Source organism: Cavia porcellus, unplaced genomic scaffold (assembly GCF_034190915.1).
Source record: "Cavia porcellus strain 051 isolate PalLab524CR breed Dunkin Hartley unplaced genomic scaffold, mCavPor4.1 scaffold_30, whole genome shotgun sequence".
NCBI classification, from domain to species: Eukaryota; Metazoa; Chordata; class Mammalia; order Rodentia; family Caviidae; genus Cavia; species Cavia porcellus.
The window spans coordinates 45,412,461-45,439,212 of NW_026947513.1; the positions used below are offsets into that span (position 1 = coordinate 45,412,461).

Consider the following 26,752-nt stretch of genomic DNA (forward strand, 5'->3'; position numbering starts at 1 on the left):
AATGAAGCATCAGTTATAAAGAAGTCTTCTTTAAAACATAAGATGGGGTCTTTTATTTTCAGCTCACTATATGTCCATTTTAAATATTTAAACTGAAACATTAGATTTGATAAATTCCTTGAATACACACATAAGAGAAAAATCATGGAAACAAAATAAAGTTACATTAGCGAACTATTAGCACACTATGGACTGTTTCTAAACTGTCATTATTTTTTGTAGGTTTTGCTGAAACCAATGACAATTTCAAACCTTGCTTCAGCCATTTTTCATCTTTATTCAAGAGAAAATGTGATGTTCACAAATTCAGCTCCTGTCTCTTCTCCCTTTACACTTCATACTCATGTCATTTAATTTTTATGATGCTTGCACAATAAAGTCAACTGAATGCAACTGAATGTCTTAACTTCAGAAGGGACTGTGGAGGTGGCCTCAAGGCTCTGTAAAGCTTTACCTGCAAAGGAAGCACAGTATGAATTTGAGCACACAGTTTGCCCGCAGGCAGGGATCACAGTTTTGCTGAGTCTTCAGTGTGACCCACAATCTAACAGTGCTTCATAACTGTTTCTAGGCTACCACTGGAACACTGAAACTTCCTAAGCTGTAGAGACCAGAAAAGAACTAAACCATGGTGTCTCAGCCCAGATGAGGACCGCAGAGGGACTCCTGGGAACATCAAATTTCAGGATCCAAATGTGAGGCCAGCACACTCTCAAGAGCAAATTCCAGGCAGAGGCAAGCTACAGATGATCACAGCTACAAATACAGATGCATCATGAAATGTTGGAAATTCATGGAAATCCTAAGTATGTGTGACCAGTTTCCTCCAGGCTAGAAGCCACAGCCTCGCACACAGTGTGTCTACACACCATTTGTTGTGTCTAATTACACACACACACACACACACATGCCTGGGAGCTTCTATGTCTGAGATCCTCAATCACAAAAAAAAAAAACTAATGAGTTTTAAAAGTTTAGGTACATGGCATAGTTTTTCCCTTAAACAAACATTGCAAAAAAATCAGTAGGTCACTTTTGTGCTTGGTCCATAAGCACAAAACTGACCTACTAAGTAAAACCACTCATCTATATATATATGTATATATGTATATATATATATATATATATATATATATATATATATATATATATATATGTTTTCACAAACATTATAGTTAGCAGTTTTTTACAGGCTTTTACCTGCTCTCTGTCTCAAATGCTAGCATCACAGCAAGAGGTATGGCCAGGAATGTAGTATACTTTAGCACCGTCTGCTATCACCACTAACAATGTTGTTAATTTCTTGAAAAAGTCATACATTCAAGTGGTAAAGTTTAGTTTGTTAGTTTTTAAAAAGTCACCTACTGCATACAAGGTATTATGAAAAGTGTGGAGATATGAACAGTAACAATATTTAGCAATAGTAATTATTAACAATTACATAGCACACACTTTACACCATCAACCTTCTATTTCTGCATATTTAGTGTGTACCTACAGGCTGCATATTTTTGTTGTGGTAGTGGTGGTTATAAAGCTTGTGCTTTCAAAAAGCTGCTAACCCTATACTGCAGAAAGTCTCAAGGACACAACTGCACTGGAAACCAGCACTTAGCAAAAAAATCCGGAAATTAATTATAAAAACTAAACAAAAATACCCGTTTTTCAAAAAAATTGTAATAATATTCATGTTAATAAATAATTTAAAGCAAAGCCTATGTTGCAGATTCATGGGATAAAACAAAGGTACAGGAAGAGGTAAAATACTGTCTCAGTTTGCAGTAGTATGTGGGCATTACAACAGACTTGGCAAGTTAAGTCTATTTATGTACCCAGAAATTAATAAAATGGATTCCAAATGATACATAAAAATATAAAGACATCTTAGTTTTAAAACAAAATATATTTTTCTTTGATAAAATGAAAAAGAAAATACTTATAATTAAAATTTATAATCTAGGCCCAGAGATATAGTTCAGCAGCACACCTGACTGGCAAGTGTGAGGTCATAAGTTCAATACCCAGGATCAAAAAATAAAGAAAATAAAATTTATAATCTAGAAAAAAGGATTTTACAATACTCTCAAATAGATACTCGCAAGTTCATACAGATAAAACACTTAAGCAATAGGGATAAAAGCATCTTTATTGACATTACTCATTGTCGTTACTAATTCTTTAAAACATTGCATGGTCATAAAATTTCATGCAGAAAATAATATTGAACATTGCAACACAAATTTTATTGTCCTGTACTTGTTACATCTTATGCAATGAGACTCACGTGGAACCCTTTTGAGCATGCATGTAATTAAATGCTGGGTAGCAGATGTCACAGTCAGTATGCATTTTAAATGCCAATTTTGGGTTTATACAGAAAGTGTACATAGAAACTTTTATTTTATTAAATACATAAAATATAGAAAATATATTTGAAATAAACTTTTTAAATTTAAAAGTTGCTAACGTAAAGTCTTAAAATACATCCCAATTATATATCCACACTAAATTTGATAAAAGTCAGATTAATGAAATCCCAAGAGTGCTAGATGATTGCAACAGTAGACAAGTAGAATTTCCAGCAGAATGAAGAGTTAGTTTTTGAAAAGTTAAAATGGTCAAAGGAAGTAGTGCCCCCAGTGCGAACTATTTAGTTGAACAAAACATTCCATTCTATCATCACTTTCTCCAATTCCAAGGTAACATGTGTATCACTGAATTAGAGATAAAGAACAAATGCTTATCGAGTATTACATTATTTTTCCTTCATGAAATATCTGATTAAATATTAAGTCGTCATTTTCTGGTTCATTTTTTTCTCTTTCTCCTCAGAAAAACAAATTAGAGATAGAAGATAATTTTAGTTTCCTGGCTAAACTGTTAATATATGTTGATAACCACTCACTCATTCCTAGCACTTTAAAGATTTCCAACACTATCTGTGCAGGTGATACCGGGGAGGGTTCCTTTTAGTAGACACGTGATTTTAGTTTATCTCTCCCAGGGATGCACTAAGTCACGTGTGAGATTTTATATAAACTCTAGTCATTTTGTTTGCATAAGCTTGATATGTGAAGAGGTTGTTCTATTTAAAAATTAACATTCAAGAAGTTTTTCAAGAAATATGAACTTCTAAATTATACTTTACCATTAGTTAAGGATACTTCCTCCAGAATTAACACCTTCAATGGAATTATGCTCTTATAAGCAAAATCATTATGAAAATAAGATTTGTCATGATGAAAGCTAGCTTTGATTATCATTCCATAGTTATTTTAAACTATGAATATTTGTTTTATGAAACCAAGAACGTAACTGAAGGGACATAATACAGCCAGAACCATCTTCATAATTTTTCTATGCCTAACAGCTGATGAAATCTCAACGTAAGAGTTTTCTCTTATTTTCAGTCACCTGAGAGTATCAGAAAGTTTAGTGTTTTCTCTCGTTGCCTTTGTATCCAACCATGATTCTGAAGAAATGCTCCTAGAGTGAGATCAGAAGTAGCTATTGAAATAGCAAAATACACAAGTTTGTACACACAATCTGCCTAAATTTGTATTCAAAGCTTATGGACACATTTGATATTACAGTTTCTCCAAGGCTCCACTCTATGGGTGCAAGTACTTATATCACCTTAGTTCTGTTTTTAGATTTTAACACTTTTTGTTGAGCTGTGTGTTTTTTAGTTTTGTTATTTAAGGTCTTCAACTTCTTTCTGGAGGTATGTGCTCTAAATTTCTTTGCGTGTAAATATAACCCAGAATTTTTCTATAAATTACCACTGATTCATTGGAAAAATACCTAATTCAATTTACACATATGGGATACAGATAACTCAAAATACAGCATCACCAGTTCATAGTATATCTTCATTCAGTTGTGTTTTTGGGTTTTTTTTTTTTTTTTTAATCTGTACTGGGGATCGAACTCAAGATTGCCTGCTTGCAAGGCAGGTACTTATGCCTCTGAGCTAAATTCCCAGCCCTCCATTCAGTTGTTTTTAACACATTTATTTCAAAAGAGAAGACAAGAGCTAGGGGTGCAGTGGTAGAAAGTGGTCTTAGCCTGTTACAGGTGCAGAGCCCTAGCTTCAATTCCAGAAGAGCTCAAGAGCGAGAGAGAGAAACGGAAAAACAGTAAGATGTACACGTCAGGACTCCTACATGAAAGTGAACTGACTACATGAAAAAAGCATTAAATTTATACATCATAAATATATTTTAACTCACCCTTTAAGTTTCACTGTTAGCTGTATTTTAGGTGAATATCCCATTATTGCACTTCATCATTGGTAGGCAGGGGAGAGTTCAGCCCCTGTCCCATCAAGGGGATCCAAATTAGCACACACTGAGGTCCCTTGTTTACCTAACACTAGGTGTTTGCTTATAACCTATACACATTCTCTTGTACACTCTACATCTTGTGTAGATTACATGTAATGCCCAATACAGTGAAAATGGTATGTAATTAGGTACAATATTGTGTTGTTTGGAGAATAATAGAAGAGTATATGTGCTCAGGACAGCTGCAATTTTTTTCAAACTTTCTGTATTTATGGTTGGTTGAATCCACAGATACAGGGTCCACAGATATGGAGGGACAACTAGATATTTTAAATGACATATGTGTAAAATTTAGGAATGTATGGGATTTTTTTTTAGCCCACAGGATGAATACCAAACAATGTTTAAAGTATAATTTTGTTCAGTTCAGTAACCCTTGCCTTAGATTTCAAATTAATGGAGTTGATTCAATACTCTCTTTTTGTCCTTTAGAAAGTATATGTCCCCAGGAAGAGAACCAAGAAGCCAACTCCTTCCATAAGCCAGTGGCAGCCATGTGGGCCAAGAGGAGAACCAATCAGCCAATCCTCTCCTGTGAGCCAGCAGCAGCCATGCAGGCAGAGAGGAGAACCAAGAAGCCAACCCTCTCCCTCAGCCAGCGCCCGGGTTAGGAGACAAGAAGAGCTGCGCTCCCCTCCCCCAGCTAGCAACCAGCTGATTCAGAGGAACACAGGCAGAGATGATAGCTACTGAAGTAAAAAAACAACTTGATGTTTGTATTGTTTGACTGGCTTTGCAGGCCTAAAGCCAGTAGTCTGAGTATCTACCTAAAGGATAATAATATGCAATATAGCAACTATGGGGGATTTCCTTCTGTCTTGTTTTTGAAATGCAATGTTGTTCTCACTGTTTTGTTTGGCTCCATTTTATTAATTTCCTTTAAAATAAAAAAATCTAAAAATTAAAAAAAGAAATTATATATTCCCAGTGTTTTAGGGAAGAAATGCTAGATTTCAAATCCTCATTTTAAAATATTAAATAACAATGCTGGCATTAAAGAAAAAAGTGGTACACACCTGTTATCCCAGGACTTGGAAGGCTGAGGCAGCGTTGCGCAAAACTGAATCCAGGAAAGGAACGACACCAGAGGAAGTTGAGAGGCAGTGAACAGCTTTATTTTACACCAGGGGTCCTGGCTGGAATAACTTCCAGCAGAAAGCTAGGCAGTGGGTGTCTGTGAGCCAGCATTTTTGTATGAGGCATACGCAGGGATTACAAAGGCAGAGCAGGACAGCCTGGCACTTCTTCTGATTAGCTAGCAGAGAGAGATCATCAGTTATAGGGCTAGATTGATGACCACAAACCTGAGTACAAGTAGACATCCTGAATATTCAGTCAAGCTATCATGGTTACAGGCGTCAAGAAAGCAGTTACAGAACCATGAAAAAATTACAGAGCTAGGCTGCTTCAAAGAGAATAAAGTCTTTAAAAACTTTCCTGGTACAGTTTTCCCTTTCAGCAGGATTGCTGCAAGTTCAAGGCAATCCTGGGCTACACAAAGAGTTCAGGGGACCAGCCTGAACTACATTGTGAGACCCTTTCTCCAAAAAAAAAAAAAAAGCCAAAAAAATTAAATAACATACTGTGCATCTCTTACACCAGAGAGATGAGAAGGCAACCCTCACTCGGAGAGTCTCGGTATAAATGAGAAGGCCCCCTGACTGTGATGCTCTCCAACTACCTTAGACTGTAGGTGATGTTTAGATGGTGGCCATCCAGCATAGGTTTATGCAGTTAATTGAGCACAAATTCCTCTGCAGAGAAGCAAGAGAAACTGCATAGCAATATCATAAACTAATACATAGCCATGAATAAAAATAAAGATGGTAATGAAATAAAAATAAATAGAAATGATATTTTAACTCTAAAAGGAAAATAACAAATATATTCATTTTAATCTATTTACTGTAGTGAAAACCTGAAAACCAGGTTTTGGAAATCTAGGAAATCAAAGAAGATAGAGACAACGGCCTAAGAGGAGGCACTGGAGGCAGGAGGCTGATATGGAACAAAGTTCTAGGAGCTGTTCAGAGAGCCAGGCACAAGGCAGCTCCAAATTCCATTTCACATGGTCTGCTTTTCTGGGACATAGCTGTTATCTGTAGGAAACTTGACATTCCGAGTTCTGTAAAACTGCTGTTTAGGAAATCTTATGACTCACACATTTTTGCTTTATTTTCCAAGGGATGGGATATTCTTTTAATTGCTAGTATACAAAAGGCATCTTTCCTCCAGAGAACAGAGGAATGCAGTGAAGAGTAACCCTCCACAAGGACTTGGGGAAACAAGAAAAAGTAAACACACCATTCAACGAGGAAGAGGTACCACTTTCTGGAGAACAGTTTTGGATCCGTTAAGAGGTGTTAGTCACCGGAGTCAGCTAAGGGAAAGCTAGGGGAGCGTTGCCAAGGCATTGCTCAGGTGTGTGACTTACAAAACTGCTGATAATTTTAAAGTGAACTAAAAGCAAGTGAAACTAGAGGGTTTTTTTAGATTATCTGGGGGAACAAACCTATTAAAGAATGGAAATGAATCTATCCTGTGGTAAAACTATGAATCATTAAAATTATGGTTAAAGAATTAATATGTAATAGAAATGAATGCCTATATAAAATTTGGGATGTGAAAAATATTTTATAATCACAAGATTAAAATTAAAATATAATTAACCTAATTTTTAAAGAAAGTATTAAGGTCATGTGATAATAGAAGTTTTTGCTATTTCAATTTGTTTCCACTTGGAAGGGCACTGGTGTTGAGACAGGGTCTTGCTGTTTAGACCATGCTGGCCTTGAACTCAAGGCAATCCTTCCTCTGCCTCCCCATTGCTGGGATTACAGGCATGTGCCACCACACCCAGCTCAGGTTTTTGTCTTAATTTTTTATCTTATGCATGATTCCTTTTGAGAAACAGAGCATGTAAAACATTTAGCAAAATTAATTAATTAAAAGTAAGTAAATAAGTCTGTCGAATATGTAAAAGGTGATACTTTTAGTGCTGATAATTTTAAATGATGTCTTACATTTTATAACAGCATGTCAACAAGGATATGCATATATATTCTTATTCAAATGAGTAAAAAATGTATTAAATTGGTAAAAAATAAAGAAACTATTCAAGCTACATTGAGCTTATAATTTATTTTTAACTGTAAACCACAGCAATCTGTCTCTCTGAAATGCATGAAAGCAAACATCTCCTTGTCGGGGTGGGGCTTTGGCTTGGGCTCTGGGGCTAAATACGAAGACTAAAGACCCAGAAATTTGCATCAAGTTGAAATTCCCACCAGCCTAGCTTGCAGGTGTGCTGCCCAGTTGGCTGGGGTCTGACCGTGAGCCCTAGCTGGCAGGAAACCAGAGGTACTGCTGTTCCAAGTGCTGGCTGCTGCCAGTGCTACCTGTGTGATCTTCTCTAGCTGACCCAAGTGGCCCGCCTGTGCCCCCGCTCCCTGTGTGTGCATCTCATGAGAAGCACTGGGGATGCTGGGGAACCAGGTCTCTTTTTCCAGCAGAGACCGTGGCCCAAGCGTAGCTGCCTGCTGACTTGGGTGAAGGGAAAAGGCACCATGTTCAGAGTGGCACTGTTGATAACAATAATAATAATAAAGTGGAGCTGTGCCAGTTTTAGTCTCAGGCTTTTCCCCGTCTATTGAAATTCTTGTACATATCTAACTTAAAATACACTTTGGCTTAGTCACTGTATTCATTGCTAAGACAAAACACATGACACCCACAGTTTAAAAGGAGGAGCGGTTTATATTGGCTCACATTTCGTAGGTTCCCGTCCATAGTCGGCTGGCTCCAAGGTGGGGCGTTGTGGCAACAGGACCTGGCAGAGGAAAAGCTTCTCACCTTGTGGCAGCCTGAAAGCTAGGAGAAAGAAACGGGAAGTGGAGAGGGAGATACACTCTTTCATGCCACACTCCCAATGACTCACCTCTTCCAGATCAACCCTACCTCTACCTCCAAGCTAGCTGTAGTACCCCATGCACTGACTCCCTCACAACCCCCCTCCCTCCAAATGTGTGAACCTTTTGAGGGCCAGCCAATTAGAAACCATAACACACTTAAAAACAAAGCACCTTCCTATGTAAAGAGCACATCAGTTTCTATAACTAAAATGAGAACATAATATGATAACTGATCCACTATCTCACTCAGTAATAGCTTCTGTTCTCTCCTGCAATGTGTGGAGTAAGCAGCCATGAGCCTCAAAACTCCAGGTCTCTAGGGCTATTTCCTTTCTGTACTGACAGACAACTAGCAAGCTGTTTATCCTCAGATTCTAGGAAAAGAAAACTTTTGAGCAGTCATCACAAAAACAAAATCTTCGTACCAGTCCTAAGAAAACTGCACTGATTTCTGCCGAGAATGGCTGATGCCTCCGTTCAATGGTGTAGGACCAGATACCCCACAAGCAAAGTTCAACTCTGAAACCGTCAGTCAGTCAAAAACTACTCGCAAGATGATAGTAACAGCAACGCTTTCTTCAGCTATTTAAAAAAAGTCAAAAACAAGTCCAACCTATACTTGCTATGAAACAGTTACAACTTACGACTACAGCAGCTGCCAAAATACCTCTGGGAAGAATGTCCTTAGAGACTGAAAAAATTCCTTTTCTGTGCCATACAAGAAAAACAGTTACCCAGCTCCAAAAGGAAAGAACCAAGTAAATCTAAAGGAGCTCTCTTTCAAGAAAAAATTTAAATCAGGCAACAACAGTTAAATCAGTTCCCCCCCCAAAAATTTGCCTTCAAAAAATTCTACCTTTAAAAAAATCCAAATAAGCAAAAAATAAACAGTTAACTCCATTCAAGAATAGACCAGCCGAGACAGCATCAGTAACAGCAGCTTTCAAAGCTGAAACAAAAAGTCTAAATAAAACCAAAAAGACAGCACCCACCCCTGCCCAGGGAGAGCTCATTCAGCCAGGAGCATCACCACAGAAAGGAAGACATCTGCAGGAAAATCTAAAATGTTAAAAAAAAATCTGTACTTTACCTTCTGAGAAATAATCAATCTAATACACTTAAGCCAGTACTAAACACTCTACCAACCACTATGAAAGACTGGATCAACAGAGCTCCTTGTTTAAACTTCCAGGAAGCAGCCAACCTAGGCAGGAGGAGGCAAACCTCCAGTTTCCAAAAACACTCTGGCTAAAGAAAAATGTAAAGACTAAGAAAAGAACCTTTTCTCTAAATCTATCAATAAACAACTAAGTCCGTTACTAGTTAAGAGAAAAGCATCTGGAAAAAGTAGCAAACTAAAAATAACATAGAAAGAGGCTATCAACCTCTGCCACACACAAACCATGGACCTACTCAACCACAACCAAGATCTCCAGCCATGAGGAAGGTCCAGATAATGTCTACAGCTGCCACAAAGCAACAGGAATGGCCAACGGCAGACCACATCTGGCAAAGCCTAAAACTATAAAGCTATTGAAAGAGAGAGAGAAAGACAGAGACAGAGAGAGAGAGAGAGACAGAGAGACACACAGAGAGAGAGAGAAAGAGAGAGCACTAGCTCACATCTAACAGCCCATCTCAGGCTAAGCACATCCCAAAAACAGATTGAACCTTCTTAGGAGGATGAGAGACAGCTTAAATTCCTTCAAGGGTTAAACAGATCGCCTCAGTTAGCAAGAAAAAATGGAAGAGTCTTAATGAAAGAAATATATATGTGCCAAAAAGAAAAGAAAAAAGATGGAGATTGAAGACATCCAAATCCAAAGGACCTAAATCTGTTCAGGAAAAGCTCCCACAAAAAAAGAAAACCATTCTGGGAAGCTGCAAAGTCTTTTCCACCACCTTCTCAGGCCTCTACTCCTAGAGCCCCTTTATGTCCACTTGCTAAAAATCCATTCATCAAATTAAACGTCCTAGTTCACAACCAAATCGGTCATGTACACAAGTGTCCTTGGAAGACTCATCAAATTTTGCCCACTTTTCCCAAGATTATAACCAAATTGCTACATCTCCATGCACATCATCACCAAGCCACCATCACCACGCCGACCAGTCCAACAGGCATTATGACTGAGGCGGCTGATTCAAACCATACCTCAGCCTAACGACTGCCAGACATCCCACTGCTAACTCACTCATCACTAACTAACTCACCACATTCAAGAACAAAGTATCTATGTCAGCCTCTTAACTGGTGCAAGTGCCACCCCTAGTGAATCAGATGCAACAAGCAGCACACCTGAAACTGCCCCAGATGACTCCCAACACAGCCCTGGTGACGTCAGCCACCACGCCTCAGCAGTATGTGCTCATCAATAGGGCCAGCCTCCACGTGACACACCCAGCATCCGCGCCAGCCTCAGCAATGCCTCAGTGCAACTCACACCCAGGAGCATCTGCTTCCAGGGCCACAACTACCAGTGTGGGGGCCAGTTCCACACCTCCGCTAGCCTGCGCCTCTGCCCGCCGCAGCATCTGATCCTACCTGAGAAGACTCAGAAGCTGGAGTGCACACTAAAGGTGATGCCACTCTCCGGGCCACAGGTGCTTCTGTTACACCTGAGTGGGCCAAGAAGAGTCCAGGTTCTTGCGTACAAGGAAAGAACCATGAAGCATACCTCTTGCTGTATACAGTGCTATGGTTTTTGAAGATCGTGGTACAGGGGAGAGAGCAAAGGGGAAAAGGAGGAGTATGAGGAACACCTGGTAACTCAGGCTTCCAGTATTTTTTTAAGTGAAAAATTTCCAGTGCGTTTTATTTGTAACGTGGCCATATTCAAGATGTTGTGGGAAGCATCTGAACTGGCTGAGCTCTCAGTAGCAATGAAAGGCAGGACTTCTTTATGCATTCTTTTCCCTTCTCATAAGCAGAAGCAATCTTTGATCATTAGCTATTTCAAAAACTTGTATGATATGCTTTAGCTTTCTTTGTGTGCCGTTTTCATGTTGAATCTCAACATCTTCCTAATAATGTCTCAAAAGTCATTGAGCTCTGACTCTTATCCTGATGCTTCTTCCAGTGTGCTCTTAGCTGTGAAGAGCTGAGGGCTGACACCGTTTAACTCATCATGAGCCCTCTCTTTCTCTGATCTTGCCTCTTGTTTTGCAGAATCTATGGTAGTTTTCAAATTGTCTGTTTTTATAACTGCCTTGTTTTAGACTTTTGTCAACCATTTCCTGAGATTTTTAATTGCTGTGTCTTGACAGTTGACTTTTCATAGTTTTATTTGACGATTTCAAATCACTGAAGTTTCTGGGTTTTGAACTCCAGTCTTAGTGTTGTAGCAACTTGCAAATTCTGTTGAATATTCAATAACATATCTAAGCATTTAAACTTGCTGTGCTTATCTGTCAAGGAATTCTGTTCTGCAGAGTTCTCCTTTGAAGAAATTAATTCCTTCCTGTCCAAGGCTAACTTCCCCTGAAGAGTCATCAATAGCAATGTTTCCTTCTAGACATTTCAAGGGTCTGTTTGGTTTCTTATAATTTTCTCCAGTGTGAGGGGATTCTTGAGCAGCCTCTTCATCACCTGATATAGCTGCTTCTGTTGCTCAGGAACCTTCTGAATCTTCTGCTCCTGGCCTTCAAGTCTACATTTTCACTATGGTTCATTTGCACCGATTTCTTGAACCCTTTCCTTCACAGCATCCTCTGTGGCTGGGGTGGGGCCACTGCTGTCTCTCGGAATAGCAGTCTGCTAACTGAGATCCTGATATTGAGACTGAGAAATTTTAATTTCCCAGCTGCATGAGGTCCATCAGCTGGGAAGGTCCATCTAACTCATGTTTGTTTTTCCTCATGGAACAAATCTCGCTGAGATTTATCCTAAATTCTGCAGATCATTTGATCCTTCAGAGTGAATAATGGCTCTCTCAGACTTTCTGGCCAGGAATGCTTTGTCCTTATCCTTCACTAGAAAAATATCCAAAGAATCTTCTTGTCCCTTTGTATTCACAGGAGGGAATCTGCTCCTACATGGCAGCTTATTCACCACAAGGTCTGCTTTTTGCTCTGCTTTCTATTTCAGCCAGATGTACTCTGAGATGGTTTTCTAATTCAGTAATTCTTTTAGTTAGATTCCAGTTGTGTCTTTCAAGACTCTGAATACTGGAGTTTTTCAAAGACTTAATTCTGATGAGGGAAATAAGTTCCTGGAGGCCTTGCCATCAGGGACATGGTCTGGAATGACTGGTGTTCTTTGCACTTTGCTATTTCAATCTTTGTCTCTTGCAATGAAGTCTGTTCTCCGAAAAGTTTTCTTTAGAGAGTTAGCTCAGTTAAAAGATTCTTGTTTTTCCTCAGCAAACCAGCAAAAGTAGGATGCACTGGGTCAGCTGCCTTTGTGAAGCTCATGCTCAGGTTCCTAGTGGTAACCACTTCAAGAGGCGATTAAAGAAGCCTTTCCAGTGATCTCGGTGGACCCTCCAGTGGATTCAGGAGAGTGAAACTCTCAGTCAGTTTCGTGTCCAGTACAAATTTATGTTCTCTAATATCAAAGAATGAATTTTAGGAACAACAGAGGCTAAGAGCAGAATATAATTATTGAGAAAAAGAAAGCTTCTGTCTGGGAGAAAGAAGGGATCTGAGCGGGTTGCCTGGGCTTCCAATATTTAAAGGGTCTGAGCCTCTGACTCCAGTGCCTCCCACTCCACCTCTCACTGATGTGTGTTGCAATCTCCTAGGCACAGTTATGGATCATCATTAGGGTGGCACTGCGCTTATTGCTAAACGAGGGGAAGGCAGCTGCTGCCTCAACCTCCCTGCTTCTGAACAGCTCTGCCAGCTCAACAAATGTCTCTACAGCTTCAGCAAACACAGGTACTACGTCTCCTGCTGTTGCTGCCACCACCGCTGCAACCACATCATCCACACCTGCTGAGGTCCCTAGTGCAATGCTATGCTGCCACCAGCAGCAGTTCCAGAGCAGCCACTCTGCTTGCTTCTGCTGCCATGGAAATGCCTGCAGCTTCTGCCTCTGCTCTTCTGGGTCTGCCACAGCTGCAACCACTGTGTGATGAACTCACCACACAGTCACACCAAGTTCAGCCAACACTCATGTAGTGCATCTGTCACTCAAACGACAGATGACACAGCTACCTAAGCTGCCAGTGAGTGAAGAAACCAACAGTTGGCGGATGATGCAGTGACTGTAGCTTCCCCCACACCACTTGGTACAGTCACAGCTGGTGCCCCTGATTCCACAGTCACAGAAACAGACTTCACATTTGCCTTCAATTAATTCCCACAATTGCTGGATCCTGACCCCAGCACTGATGAAAACAATTGTCACCAACTCAGAAATAGCTGTCACGACCAGTGCTCACTCCACAACCTTAACCACCAGTAACACAGCTGCTGCTGGCGGCACAGCTAAAGCAAGTAGCCAGGGCAACTGAGTAAGGACTTTGCCCTCTGACTGCTGCCTCTGTGCCCAACTTGGTCTTTTTCCTCAACAAGAATGATTTTAATTATTATGTTTTAAATTTAAATTCAGTTAACTCTGGTTTCCTATAAGTTTCATTTGTTGTTCATTTTTTAAAATACTTTTTAAATAAGTTTCTTAATGAATACATATTAGTACATACTGCTTACATTCCTTGTGGGGAGTTGATACGTGGACCTAATACCTCTTAATTCTTTTTCTCATTTCCTTTCCTTTCTTTTCCTTTCCCCCCTCCATCTCCTGATCCCCTGCTTTAAGAAAGACCTAGCTCCCTACTTTCTAATATCTATAATTCAGTTCATAAATGCTTCTGTCTGTAAACAAGTTATTTTAATTTGGCAAAATTTTGTTTCCATTTGTGAACTCTGAATCCAGGGATGAACACAACAGCAGCCACCTTTAACTGTGAAATAAATTAAATTCATGATTCAAGGTACCACTGTATTTTGCTCTTCATTTATACTTTTTGGTCACTCTAGGTTAAGCCACCCAGGTTTAGGGAGTGACAACCCCAGGGGAAGACTTCCACAGAATCAGCAGATATCACAGCCACCGGAGCTGCCACCTCTCCAGATGACAATGCCAAAGCTTCACTCAGGAATGCCACCGTCCCTCAGCTTACTCCGGAGCCTTAAAATCTGGCACTTCTTTTATATATTCTGCTCCAAGGGAATCACAATTCCTATAACAACCACTTGTGCAGCTCCCACAAGTATTGAGAGTACACTCGGCCTCAGAGGTTTCAATAATTGCCAGTGCTGTGCTAAGGACAATAACTCCTGACCTGTTAGATATCAGATGCACCAAGTTCATGGTCTCACAACATGGAGGCCTGAAGTCTTAAAGCAAGTGTACTGAAAATAATAAGAACAGCTCCAGGCTTTCTAGGAGGTCCCTGAACAGGTGGTCACTGATGCATGTTTAATTTACACAGCAAAGTACATTGTGGATAAAATGTGGCCACACTGTAGTCAACCTAAAAGATTACTGGTATAGCTGCTTAGCTAATATCAACCAAATAAGGAAATGGGCCACATAGCAAGGTACATGGAAAGAAGAAAGGTATCCCTGGAGAGGGCTGGGAGCGTGGGTCCAGATGTTCTGGTCCCCACCTGTGTGTCTGATGCCTGTCTGGGCTCGCTGGGACAGGTGTGCTAATCACGTAGAATTTCAAGTGACCATTCCTCTCCAGGGAAGCCTGGCAATTGTGTCTGCATCCTGAGATCTTGCTCTCTTCAGATTCACCTGTAGCCATGTGTCTCATGGTTTGCACTGACTTCCTCTTGGGTCTAATCTCTATTTACTGTTTTCTGTCATAACTTAGCTGTCTATAGTAGTACCAGTGTCCCAGTTACTGCCTCCACTGTCCAGTGACCCTCGCCTCTGATGCTGAACCTGGTTCCTCAACTACTACCACTACAACCCTTGTGGAACAGACAATGACCACAGCCACCACAAATACAGCCTTAGGAGGAGACACCTCTGTTGCTATTAACAGCACAATACTGCAACCTGTTACAGCTATAGCCAGTAAACTGGCAATGGCCATTATATTACTTCTGCATAGTGAAGGCCATGCCAGGGTTCATCTGCAGCATTTCAAAGGACAGAAACACTGAGAAAACTGGAAAGCCTATGGAAAAGTAAGTGATATATTAACACCCATAAAGGGGGACAAAGAATTAAGTCTTTTTCCATTATAAAAATTTTCAAGATGAAATAAACATAATATGCAAAGTCTTTTTTTTAACACCACTTTCAAATTTGAAAACCAGGAGGCAGAAATTTTAGCTGTCTTAGACTTTGTAAAGACCAACTGGTGCCATATTGGAATTCCACATCTGAAGCTGGCAGCTTACTTGAAACAGAAATCTGTGACATACAGTCTCTCATTGAATGAGCATTCCATTCTTAAGTACAAATTTTTGCACTGGCTTTCCAAACAATTTCATCCATTCCTAGAAGAGTGATATTTAACATCATAGGAACAATATTTTCAAGATACTAAAGTGATATCAGTATAGGTGTTCAATTGCTAACTCGTTGCTTTGATCTAATGGTAATAAGAATACATGTAGACACTTTGTATACTAACATTCTGCCTATTTGTAAGAAAAATTTGATGATGGTCTTGAATGTAATGATGAATATTTGGTATTTGCTCCAATGTCTAATAAAAGAATGTTAGCTGCAACAAAGTATTAAAAAGACCAGGGATGGGGAAAATTGAAGAAGCCTAAAAAATGTAAATGACAAAAATTTGAACTTATTTGTTTTTCTATTTGCTAAGACCTGTATTTTGCAATGACTGAGAGTTATTTACATTGTGTGAAAGAAACCTATATATTTTGTAAAGTTTTAATTAACAGTAAGTAAATTTTAGATGTCTTGGAGTGGAAAAGGATAGCAAGGCAACTGAGTCCAGATTGAACCCCTGTATTATTTGATTAAAGTACCGTTACACTATGCCTTGAATAAAAAAGGCCTCAATGTCAATAATTAAATTTAGGTTTACATGGGTATTTTAGAGTATGCATCAATGAATAGCCTCAGCAGGTGATACTATAAAGGGGATTTGATTCTATGTGTATAGATTATTAGCCTCAGAAACTAGATAAAACTGCTATATTTACCAGTATCAAAATGATTAAAGGGGAAAAAAAGTCTATTAAAGGAAGTGGATGCCTACGAGGTCAGCAGCGTATTTATACAAATCATGCAGAAAAAAAGTATTCTTACATTCATTTTAAAATACTTTTCTTTTCCTGTGTTATGAATATATTTTTGAGATGCAATTCCATCCTTTAAGAAAACTATCACCTACTAAGATGAATCCACATGTAGATAAATAAATAACAATATATGCAAAGTGCTAATACAGTGAATTAAAATTTCATTGGAAAGCAGAAAAAAAGAAGATAAGTTCAGAGTTGCACCCATACCTGAGGGATTCAAGCATATAGAAAAATGACATTTGCTTTCCTTTATTTTGTTTTGGGATTAACTCAAACCCAGCAGAGGTGATGATTTTTGTCTCCCCGCCTTAACAAAGGAAGGAGATCTAGAAGCCTGAGTTTCTTCCCTGAGTTTAGGCTTTCTAAGCTGGCTTTGTCTTCATGCACTGTTGAATGAGGCCAGTGGAAGTTAAAGCTGGTTGAAAGAAAAGACTACTTAGAAAGTCAGTGCTGAATTAATCAGAATTTTGGAGCCATTCTTTATTCAAACACAGACTCTTTGTTTAGCTTTTTTGTGTAGGAAATAAAATCTAATTGCTGGTGATAAATCAGTCAATACGGATTATAACTATGCTTCTGAAGCAATTTTTGAAGCTTTCCTATAGCCAAGGAGTCCCTCCAAGCTACATTGTTCCTTACAAAGTGAATTTCACATCTGAGTACTCAAATTTGCTTGCAGAAATAATTACTATTATTCCTACCAATAAAAACATCTCCACCTTACCCAGAGATGATTTCCCTGGTGGAAACAATTATTAGAGCAGCAAATACTGAATTCCAAGCTTCAGAAACTACAAATGTCATTGCAGAGTCCATTGTTGAAATAGAAAAAATATTATCTAGGTTTCAAAAAATTTATCTTCCACCACAAGCTAACAAGCTTGAGGAAGACATTTTTTTAGGGGCTGATATTCCTCAGTTGCAGATGAAGACACTTATCCTAAAGAATATCTCTAAGGAACTTACACTGTTTTTAAAAAGTACATCTGAGGTTACTAATGACTCTTCCATAAAGCTTCTTCCTTGGGACAGAGAAGTGGAGACCCCACAAGCCAACACATTCTTTAAATATAGTGATCTCAGTCATGTACCAACATTCCAGCCACTGGAGGAGAACATGTGGATGGTGGCATAACAGTTTTCAAAATCAACTTCACTAGTTTCTTTCACTGTTCCTGAAGATGGAAATTACTTGTAAGTGCAGATATTGAACATAAATTTTCTTAGCAACTCTATAATAAATATAATCACAACTGAATGTTAAGAACTGTGTTTTCTCCAATAAATTTTTAAATCTGGAGACATATAAGCTTTTTCTAAAATAGAAATTCTACTGTCCTTGAGAGCTACCACTTGTCTAATAGTTGATTCTTTTAAATTGCACCCGATAATTCTTCAGATGAATCACAAGGTATTTGCCACTCAAAGCCTTAGCAGGGGACATCACTGTGAGAGTAGCATTCACAAACCTGGTTCTGAGGACTTCTTTGCTTGTCAGGCATCCCTGAAGACCATCAGTGTGCCTTCTTGTAGTTTAGTAAGAAATCTCTCATTTTTGTTAGTATGTTCCCCCATTTTTACATTTTTAAAAAAGGCTTTTACCATGAATTTGGGGGGAAAATAGAGTTTTAAAAAGGAATAATCACTGAATCAAACATCCCAAAGATCAGACCAAAAAAAAAAAAAAAATACCTATTAGTCAACTAAGATTTTGTTACAGCTGCTGGCATAAGGCAGACATACTCTAAAAGACATGTCCATAGAAATAATCTTGTACAAACAGAAAGGAAAACATGATGGAGGGCAGGAGGAGGATGAGGAAGAAAAAAGAAAGAAATGAGCATGAAGATGCCTCCTGCACACGGGTGGACTCCCTGTGATGTAATCCTTCTGGACTGCAAATGTGTACTAATCAAAAAAAGTAAAACATGATAATTTCCTGAAAAAGTATAAAATGTGACAATTAGTGGATATACACTCCAGCAGATGAAACTACCACTTAAATAAAATAAAACTTATCTATGGAATCTGATTCTCTGTCTATAAGTCAGATAATATCCTTGGTGGCAATCAGAGATTATACTATATTTTCTAAAGAAGTCGGCCTCAACACTGCTAGAATATATGCAGTCCTATAAGGATTTCATCAGATGTGTCTGTATATACTCACTGTGAAGTGACTCCTAATAATCCAGTAACTAACATTTTATTTTTCCTACTGAAAATGTGAGACTTGTCTCTCTGAAAAAAAGAACTGACTGGTCTGTATGTTACTTCATTTTCTTCCTCAGCTTCACTCACTGCCTAAACTGCCATTAATATTTTTTTGGGGGGGACATTTAAGTACCATAAATCTCAATGGAAGATGGTTTCACATCAAAAAGACACGTTACTTCCTTGGAAGACAAACAACCTTAAGATAGTGCTGATAATCCATGGCTTCTAGAGTTCCTACCGCTGACCCCAAGCCCACCAAGTGCCACCAGGCTCTGCTCTGTCTGCTTCCAGCTCCCCTCCAAAGGTACACCCCTTGTAAACAGAGACCCAGTCAAGCCTAAGCTCCCACATATGAAATACTTGGTGTGAGTTTTATTCTGTAATCTTGGAGAACTCTGATATGTTTTTCATCTAATACCAATTCTCCTGCAAGCAGATATCCAATCATAGCAAAGAAACCACCAGCAGCACAGCAGTGTGCATGCCAGCCCTGGGGCTGATGCAACAATCCCCATGATGACCAATGCTCCAGTCACTGGGGTAAGCACTGCAGCCCAACCAAGGATGCCACTAAGCCAGAGGAAAGACCGGAGGGGTGTACACTGCCATTTAGCCCATGGCTCAAGATGGACTGCCAAAAATGTATCCCCATCCTCCAACAGAAAGCAGTAAGGTACCAGCTGAGGCAGCCGTGTTCTTCGGGGCTGACAACACAGTTCCTAAATCAGAAACAACGATCACATCAGAAGGAGATCACATTACTTCAATAAACGACTGTATGCTAGACAGTGATTTTTCAACAACTACAAGCAACAAGATTGCGTCTACAAAGGAAAGACAAAAACCAGAAGATGAAGTTGAGGCGCACATTAAGTCATCAGCTCCTCCAGAGAGAGAAGTGACCACTCCCACTGGCACTATGAACACCACAGCTAAGGAATATCACTCTGAAACTTTCATCCCAGTTAACGTTAGCAAGGGGTCATCACCAGTCGCTACTGTCTCTTTAATAGATTTTTCCACTATAACAAAAGAGGATATCCTCTTGGCTGCTGTTGATGTGGAGGATGAAGAACCCATGCAGCTTGCTGAAGGCTCAGACGGCCTGGCAGAGAGCACTGACAGCCCTGCTCCTGCCGCCAAGAAAGAGGCTGACACTGACAAAGCCACTGATTCTTTTTTTCCTGAGGCTGAAGTGTTCCCCTCCACTGAAGGCAACTTCTCCTCTATTCCTGACATTACAGACCTCACAGAAGAGAGCATAACTGAAGTAAACCTAGTAGTCTGCCAAAAGGACCCCAAGACTGTGGTTTCCCTAAATGACACTGATGAGGAGAAGTTTATCACTGTGTTTGAACTGACCGCCTCTGCTGAAAAACACAAAGGTAACCTGGAAGAGACTCTCAGTGATGAAGAGGCCACCGACGAAGTTGGTGTTTGGATGCAGAGACACAGAATAAAGGGAGCAGACACCAATCCCATCCTGCTGACGGCTGCTGAATCCAGATACGACTTCAGGGTCCCTGCGTCGGCAGCTGTGAACATCACAGGAGATTCAGCTACTGACACCATGGAAGATTTGCCTGAAAACAATACAACAGAATCTGTACCTGAAGACACCGAGACACTTTCTGACCCTGCAAACTATGAGGAAGACACCTCCGCAGCCGAGACGGGCATCTTTAAACTCCTGAAAGAGGACCCAGATGAGTTCATGATGTGAGAGCAGGAAAAGCCGTCAGGAGTAGAGCTGTGCACTGACCTAGCAGCCAGGCCATACAAGCAAGAAGTCTTTCCAGCTGGCAAAAACCTTTCAGGAATGTGGCCATTAAGGCAAGTATTAGACTTAGAAAATGCAGGTGTGTACAAGAAGAGGTCCTACAGCAGGGTGTGTTATGGGAGTGTTAACCACCAGCTGTATGAGAGCTTCCCTAGTGTCACAAAGGCTCAGTGATCTAAAAGTTACTTGTTTTAGTGAAAACATCCCATTCTGGAGACGGCACTGATGAGCCCACTTCCTGTGATGGGCAATGGTGTACGCCACTTTAGCTAAGCCTCAGTATTATATTTTACTAAGAATTAAGGATATGAAGGGAATCAAATTAACGCCTAGAAATTATTATAGTATTGAAAGGTATCCTAAACAATTTCTTCAGTTGTGTTCCATGAGTGGTTCTCTTCTATTAAAAAGAATATTTGCAACTCTCATTATATAAAAAGTAAACCTGTTCAGTAATTGTTTAACATTCATATGTAAGAAACAAGATAAGGCTCTTGTCTTCTACTGAATGAAAATTAATACAAAGCGATATTTCACAAATGTGTTCAGTTGTGTGAAAAATGCCTTTAACATATGAAGCAAGTTAATATTCTTTATCTTAATATCTGTATCCTGAATTTTTGTCATTTTTTCAGGTCCTAATATTGAATACTGTAAACTTCTTATGTTCTTGGTTAGCAGTTCAAGGAGATGTATCTTCATTCCTTTTGGACACAGACTTTTTAGATGGGTCTGTTTTCACTTTACTGATCTCAATAAATCATTCAAGTGCAACATATTCATGTGCATAGGTGTGTTTGATATTCCAGTACCTGACTCTTAAGACACAGGCAAAATTAGCATTCAGTGTGACAGATGTGCACAGTGCATAATGTGTGTGGAGCGTGTGTGGAGTTGGGTGGAGCTGATTCATGTGCAGAACAGATTTCAATTGCTTTTTGATTCCCTTTCCCTTCCCTCCCTCTGTCCTCCACCCTTCTCGTATCCCCTGGCCCTCTTCTGACATGTTTGCATTCCTTGCATGGCTCATGTGCTTAACCTAGCCCAATGCTTTTTACCAGTCTCCTGTCCTTCCCCTCTCTCTGCCGCCCTCTCTTGGTGCCCTTCCCCTCCGAGAATGATCTATCTCCCTGCCTTTCACCATCTATCCTTCATTTTATTTTAATTTTTAATGTTGTACTCTCATACAAGAGAAACCAAGAGATAGTTAAGCTTTTGTGTCTGATTATTTCACTTGACGCTATTGTCTCATGGTGCATTGACTGTCCTATAAATGACTCAAGTTTACTGCTTCTTTTGGCAGACTAGTATTTCACCACGTGTAAACACCACATTGTCTTTATCCATTCAATTGTTGGTGAACATATAAGCCCCTTCCAATACTTACCTGTTGTGAGTTAAATTTTTGTTTAAAGAAAAACTTAGCTCTGATAACCAAAAATAGAAACATTCTATATTCATAATGTCATTATAGTAAGAAGAAAGAAAAAAATCAAAACACTGGCTGAATAGCAAACATTATACAACAAGAGGGGCACTATAGAGATTTACATCACTGTATAGAATATGAACTAGAATAGTGACAGTAGTACATTAAAACTCAGAAACAAAACAAAAATATGATGTAGGACAAAATGAACTACAAAACCGTGAGCTATCATAACTAATCTTGCTCAAACAAGTAAATATTAGGAAAACTTAAGTTGGAATGCTATTTAAAACATTTCTCTAAAGTATTTTTTCATGGATTAATAAAACTACAAGATAGCTGATATCTATCCAAAAGACACTAAGAAATATTAGCACATAAGAAAAAATTCACTAATTTGATTCCATGAATAATTAAAACTGTATCCAAAAATAAATGTGCACTATACCTGACAGGTAATACTATTATTCTATAAATAGCTTCTACAGGGAAAATACTTACATGAGGAGTAAACAACTGATTAATATTTTACCTGAGCAGTGGAGATAAACAACTGATGAACAAATTCAACACATAAAAATATTCAATAGTCAAATTCAAAAAAATGTAACTAAAGCTATTGCATACATTTAGTCACTTAACAATTGGCAATGGATTGTTTTTTTGTACAGGGGATCAAACTCAGGGCCTCACACTTGCCAGGCAGACACTGCCACTAAGCTACATCCCTGGTGCAATGATCACTTAAAAATATTCATTCTTGACTAATTTGCTAACCTGCTTCCAAATTTCTTCAATCTTTCTATAAAACTGGAAGGCAATTGGGCAACTTATATAACAAGTATTAAAAATGTTTAGTTTGATCCTAGCTATTCTAGGATCTCTTAAGAATTTTATTTCTTAAGAATTTTTTTTAAAAAATTAGACATCAAGAAATAGCTGTTATTGAGCACTTAGTACAGATCAGGATTCTGTGTTTAGATTTAGAATCACATTCATCTTCATGATAACCCTAGGACATAATTATTTTACAGTTGTTACTTGCCTGACATTTGACTGTATAAAATGCAAGGTTTTGAATATGCAATTCTTGAGATTCAAGGAATAGGTAGAGACCTGATTCTCAATTGAAGTGAACAGAAAGGACCCTTTTCACACAGTTAGTGTTAGCTTGGACCAAACAGAACCTGAGAGACATCACTGGCCCAAGGTAGCCACGCTAGTGAGGGGCAAAGCTCAGCTCTGTTGCTCTGCACAGCACCAAAGCGCCAGTTACCAGTCACACCGCTCTGTGTGAACAGTGACTCTTCTCTTCGCACCAATCTGTCCTCCTTTCTTCAACCCCGCCCCCAGCCCTTGATCAGCCTCCCCATTGCTCTATAGCTGGTCCTCTCACCTCTAGTCTTGCACCCTCACATTGCACAGGCCCCTCAGCACTCAGGTCTTCCCTAGAGCCTTTAACTTCCTGCCCTAGCTCAGTGCCCATATCCCTTAGCAAGCCATACAAGTCCCTATATCCCCACCTATAATCACATCACAGCACATCTGTCCTCCCTTCCCTGGGTACACTCTATAGGAAGATTTAACAGCAAGCCCCCTAAAAGAGACTACACCTACAGAGCAAAAGAGCTCCTAGCACATAGGATACACTCAATCAATCATTGTAAATGAATCCATGAAGAAATGAATGATGGTTTTTTAATGCTAACATTAAAGTATTACTTCTCATCCACCTTCCAACTCCTGCTACAAATTGTGCTCCAGATTTTTCTGTAACACACACACACACACGCACATGTATGATGTATGTGAAACAGACTCCACTCCTGACTCCCACAATGAGTGAGTCGCTCTGTGACCCAGGTGCCTTGAGAGTCACGCAGGAGGAAGCACATCAGTCAGTCAGGAGGAGGAGGCTAAGTCATCAGGTGCCTGGGAAATGAATACCCAGAAAGAACTTCAGTCTGAAAGCATTTAGTGCCGGAAGCTGTCGATCCAAGATATCTTAAGTCCCCATATCTTTTTCATGCTCTTTCCCTCACATCCTTTGAACTCTGAAGCACAGTTGTTTGTCCATATGCCCCAAGCACTACTTTTCTAGTCACCTAAGTGATCTGGTGATTTGGTTCCTATCCCACTGTATACTTTCTTCAGTCATACCCTATAACACATTGCAGAGAGTTAGCAATTTAGTATGATTCTATTTATGATTTTGCTACTTAAGAAGGTATTATATGTGGTCAGCAGAAACTGTACTTTAAATTTTGAATTTTAATCTTGTTTTAGCCACCTTCCCCACTGCTGGGACACATTATCTGACACACTTAAAGGAGGGGAGGCTCATTGGGTGCATAGTTTCCAGAGCCCGGTCCATGGTTGGCTGGCTCTAAGGCAGATGCTCATGGAAAAAGAGCATGGTAGGGAAAACCTGCTGAGTTCACAGCAGCTAGAAAGCAGAATAGGGAACAGCATGAGAGAGGAAGGGCCAGAAACTAGACATAGACCCAAAAATCACACCCCCATGACCCACCTTTCCTAACACCCTAGGCAGCCACATGCCCATCAAGTTAATAGTTGAGCTTGATCACCACAGATCTTTGCCTAGCTGATGAGAGCAGTGTGATACCTTCCCACAATGCTAGGAGTGGAGCAATCATCCAGTCATCTATGCATTTACAAGGTAAACACCCTGTGCTAGGCTAGGACTGCTGCAAAGATAAGTAGCTTAGGTATGTTAAATATAGTCTCAATGATATTTCCAACTTACGATAGAATCTAATTCCAACCTAAGGCAAGGAACATCTGTAATTTTTTTTAATAAAAGATGCTTCTGTGTGACAAGACATTTTCATCTACAATGCATTAGACATCTTTGCTATTCCTGAGACCCAATACACTACACTCACAAAGGAAGAAAGAAAAAGAAAGTTTCTAAGAAAAAGATTCTTAGTTACTTTTCTCATGTTGTGAGACAAATTACCTGATACCCAAAATTAAAGGAGGAAAGGTTTATTTAGCTCACAGTCTATGGAGGTTTCAAGCCATAAAGGGCTGGCTCCAAGGTGGAGTGGTTTAGGAGAGGGGCAACCATTTATGGTGGCAGTGGAAAATAACAAAAGCAGCAAGTGAGAGTGGAGAGACAAGCTTCTTCCTGTGCCTTATACACAGCCAGTCCACTGGGATGAGGGTGGTACCAATCCAATCTGTGAACTGATCCAGCAATCACCCACCCATAATCCCAGCATCCTTAATCTCAGCATTGCACTACGAATCAATCACCCACTCTAGATTGAGCCAGCTCTGGAAAAAAACCCTTATGACTGCATGAGGCTTAAGGGGGACATCCAGACACAAACCATAGCATTGTGTCCCTGTCCCAGCAGTGACTCATGCACAACCGTTTATGCAAAAAGCATTCAGTTCATCTTCAAGAGTCGCCAAAGCATAACAGTTTCAGCATTGCTGAAAAGTCCAAGTCCAAAGTCTCCTCTGATATTCAAGGTAAACTCTTAGCTATGAGCCCCTGTACAAATGAAAAGTTAATAAAACTACTCCAACATTCTATTCAAAAAGTTCATGGCAAGATGTGAACTCCGAAGACTTTGGGTGACTCCACCTCCATGGCACTTTCAGTTCTTGTAGCCCCAAGAGGCTTCTCTCTTGGCCTGCTTTGCTCCCTCCTTATTGTTCCTCAGACAATCCACATTCCTGGTTTCTCTAAACTTCTGGAATCTCCACTGTACCTCTGCTTCACACACACACTTCACACACTGCCCTCAGAGGCACACTGCCTGGCCTCCCAAGGCCTTCTGAAATCTAAATGGAGGCCTTCCTGAGGCCAAAACTTGCATTATTCACATGCATGCAACCAGCACCATGTGGATGATGTCAAGGTCTGCTGCCAGCTGGAGCAGTAACCAGGCTTCCTTCTTTCTTTTCTGTAGAGGGCAAATGCCTGGATTGCTGAGCACCCAGAATCAAATGTCAAGGAACAAATTATTCATGCTCAAAGAATTCTGGAAAACAGTTCACCGGGACTCTTTTTTGCAATTTTGAGGTTGCAAAGAGTAGAGTCCTACTGGTTTTTTGTGATGCGTTCAGGCCAACTTTTCTATTCTTCTTTTCCTTCTCAGCAACCAAGATCTCCTTTGTTCTGTTTTTGCTTACTAGAACTCCCTTTCTGGCCAAATTCACAATGTTTTACATCATTTTGCTGGGAATTCTTAATTCTCAACATAAATCTGGCTAAAAGCCCCCAACTGTAGCCATGCCACCATCTCAACATTTGACTGTCTTGAAATTTCTTATGCCACATTAATTGTTCCACAACCCTTAATCTTAGACTCAGGCAAAGCCTCTGGACAAGAGGAAAATGCAGACAAACTTTCTGCCAAGCCCTAACACATATCATCTGGAGTCCAACACTCAGTAAAGACTTTCTTCCCAGCAGAAACCTCCCGAGCCTGGTCTTTACTGGCAGCATTTCTATCAACCTTCTGGTCTTCTGAGGTCTGACCAGAATCCTCCACATAGTACAGCTTAAGGTATTCTCCAGTGCAATTTTTTCAGTCAGCATCTCTAAAACTTTCCAAACCCTTCCCACAAGCCTTTCCCAAAGGCTCCAGAACCACATGGTCAGGAATAGCCACAGAAACAACCTCACTTCTGTGGTAACAAATTCTGGTTTAGTTACTTTTCTTGTTGCTGAGACAAAACACCTGATGCTCATAGTTAAAAGAGGAAAGGTTTATTTAGCTCATAGTTTGTTGAGATTTTAGTCCATTATCAGTTGGCTCCAAACTGGGTAGCACATGTCAGAGGGGCAACTATC

The 26,752-nt window shown here is 39.7% G+C and overlaps 1 protein-coding gene and 1 long non-coding RNA gene across 3 annotated transcripts; one reads left to right on the forward strand and one right to left on the reverse strand.

Moving 5' to 3' along the window:
• Positions 1 to 239: 239 nt before the first annotated feature.
• LOC134474074 (uncharacterized) lies at positions 240 to 9,236 on the reverse strand. 2 transcript variants are annotated; one of them, XR_010044666.1, is made up of 3 exons: positions 8,683 to 9,236; positions 8,115 to 8,216; positions 240 to 454 (listed from the first exon to the last, which is right to left on the reverse strand). It is a non-coding gene; the product is annotated as an uncharacterized LOC134474074 (long non-coding RNA). The 2 variants fall into 2 exon arrangements; XR_010044667.1 differs by lacking the exon at positions 240 to 454 and adding an exon at positions 4,077 to 5,601.
• Positions 9,237 to 19,261: 10,025 nt separating this feature from the next.
• Cabs1 (calcium binding protein, spermatid associated 1) lies at positions 19,262 to 21,270 on the forward strand. The gene has a single exon (XM_003467539.3). It carries the CDS (start codon positions 19,329 to 19,331, stop codon positions 20,433 to 20,435), a length of 1,107 nt encoding a protein of 368 aa, XP_003467587.1. The 5' UTR covers positions 19,262 to 19,328; the 3' UTR covers positions 20,436 to 21,270.
• Positions 21,271 to 26,752: the final 5,482 nt, after the last annotated feature.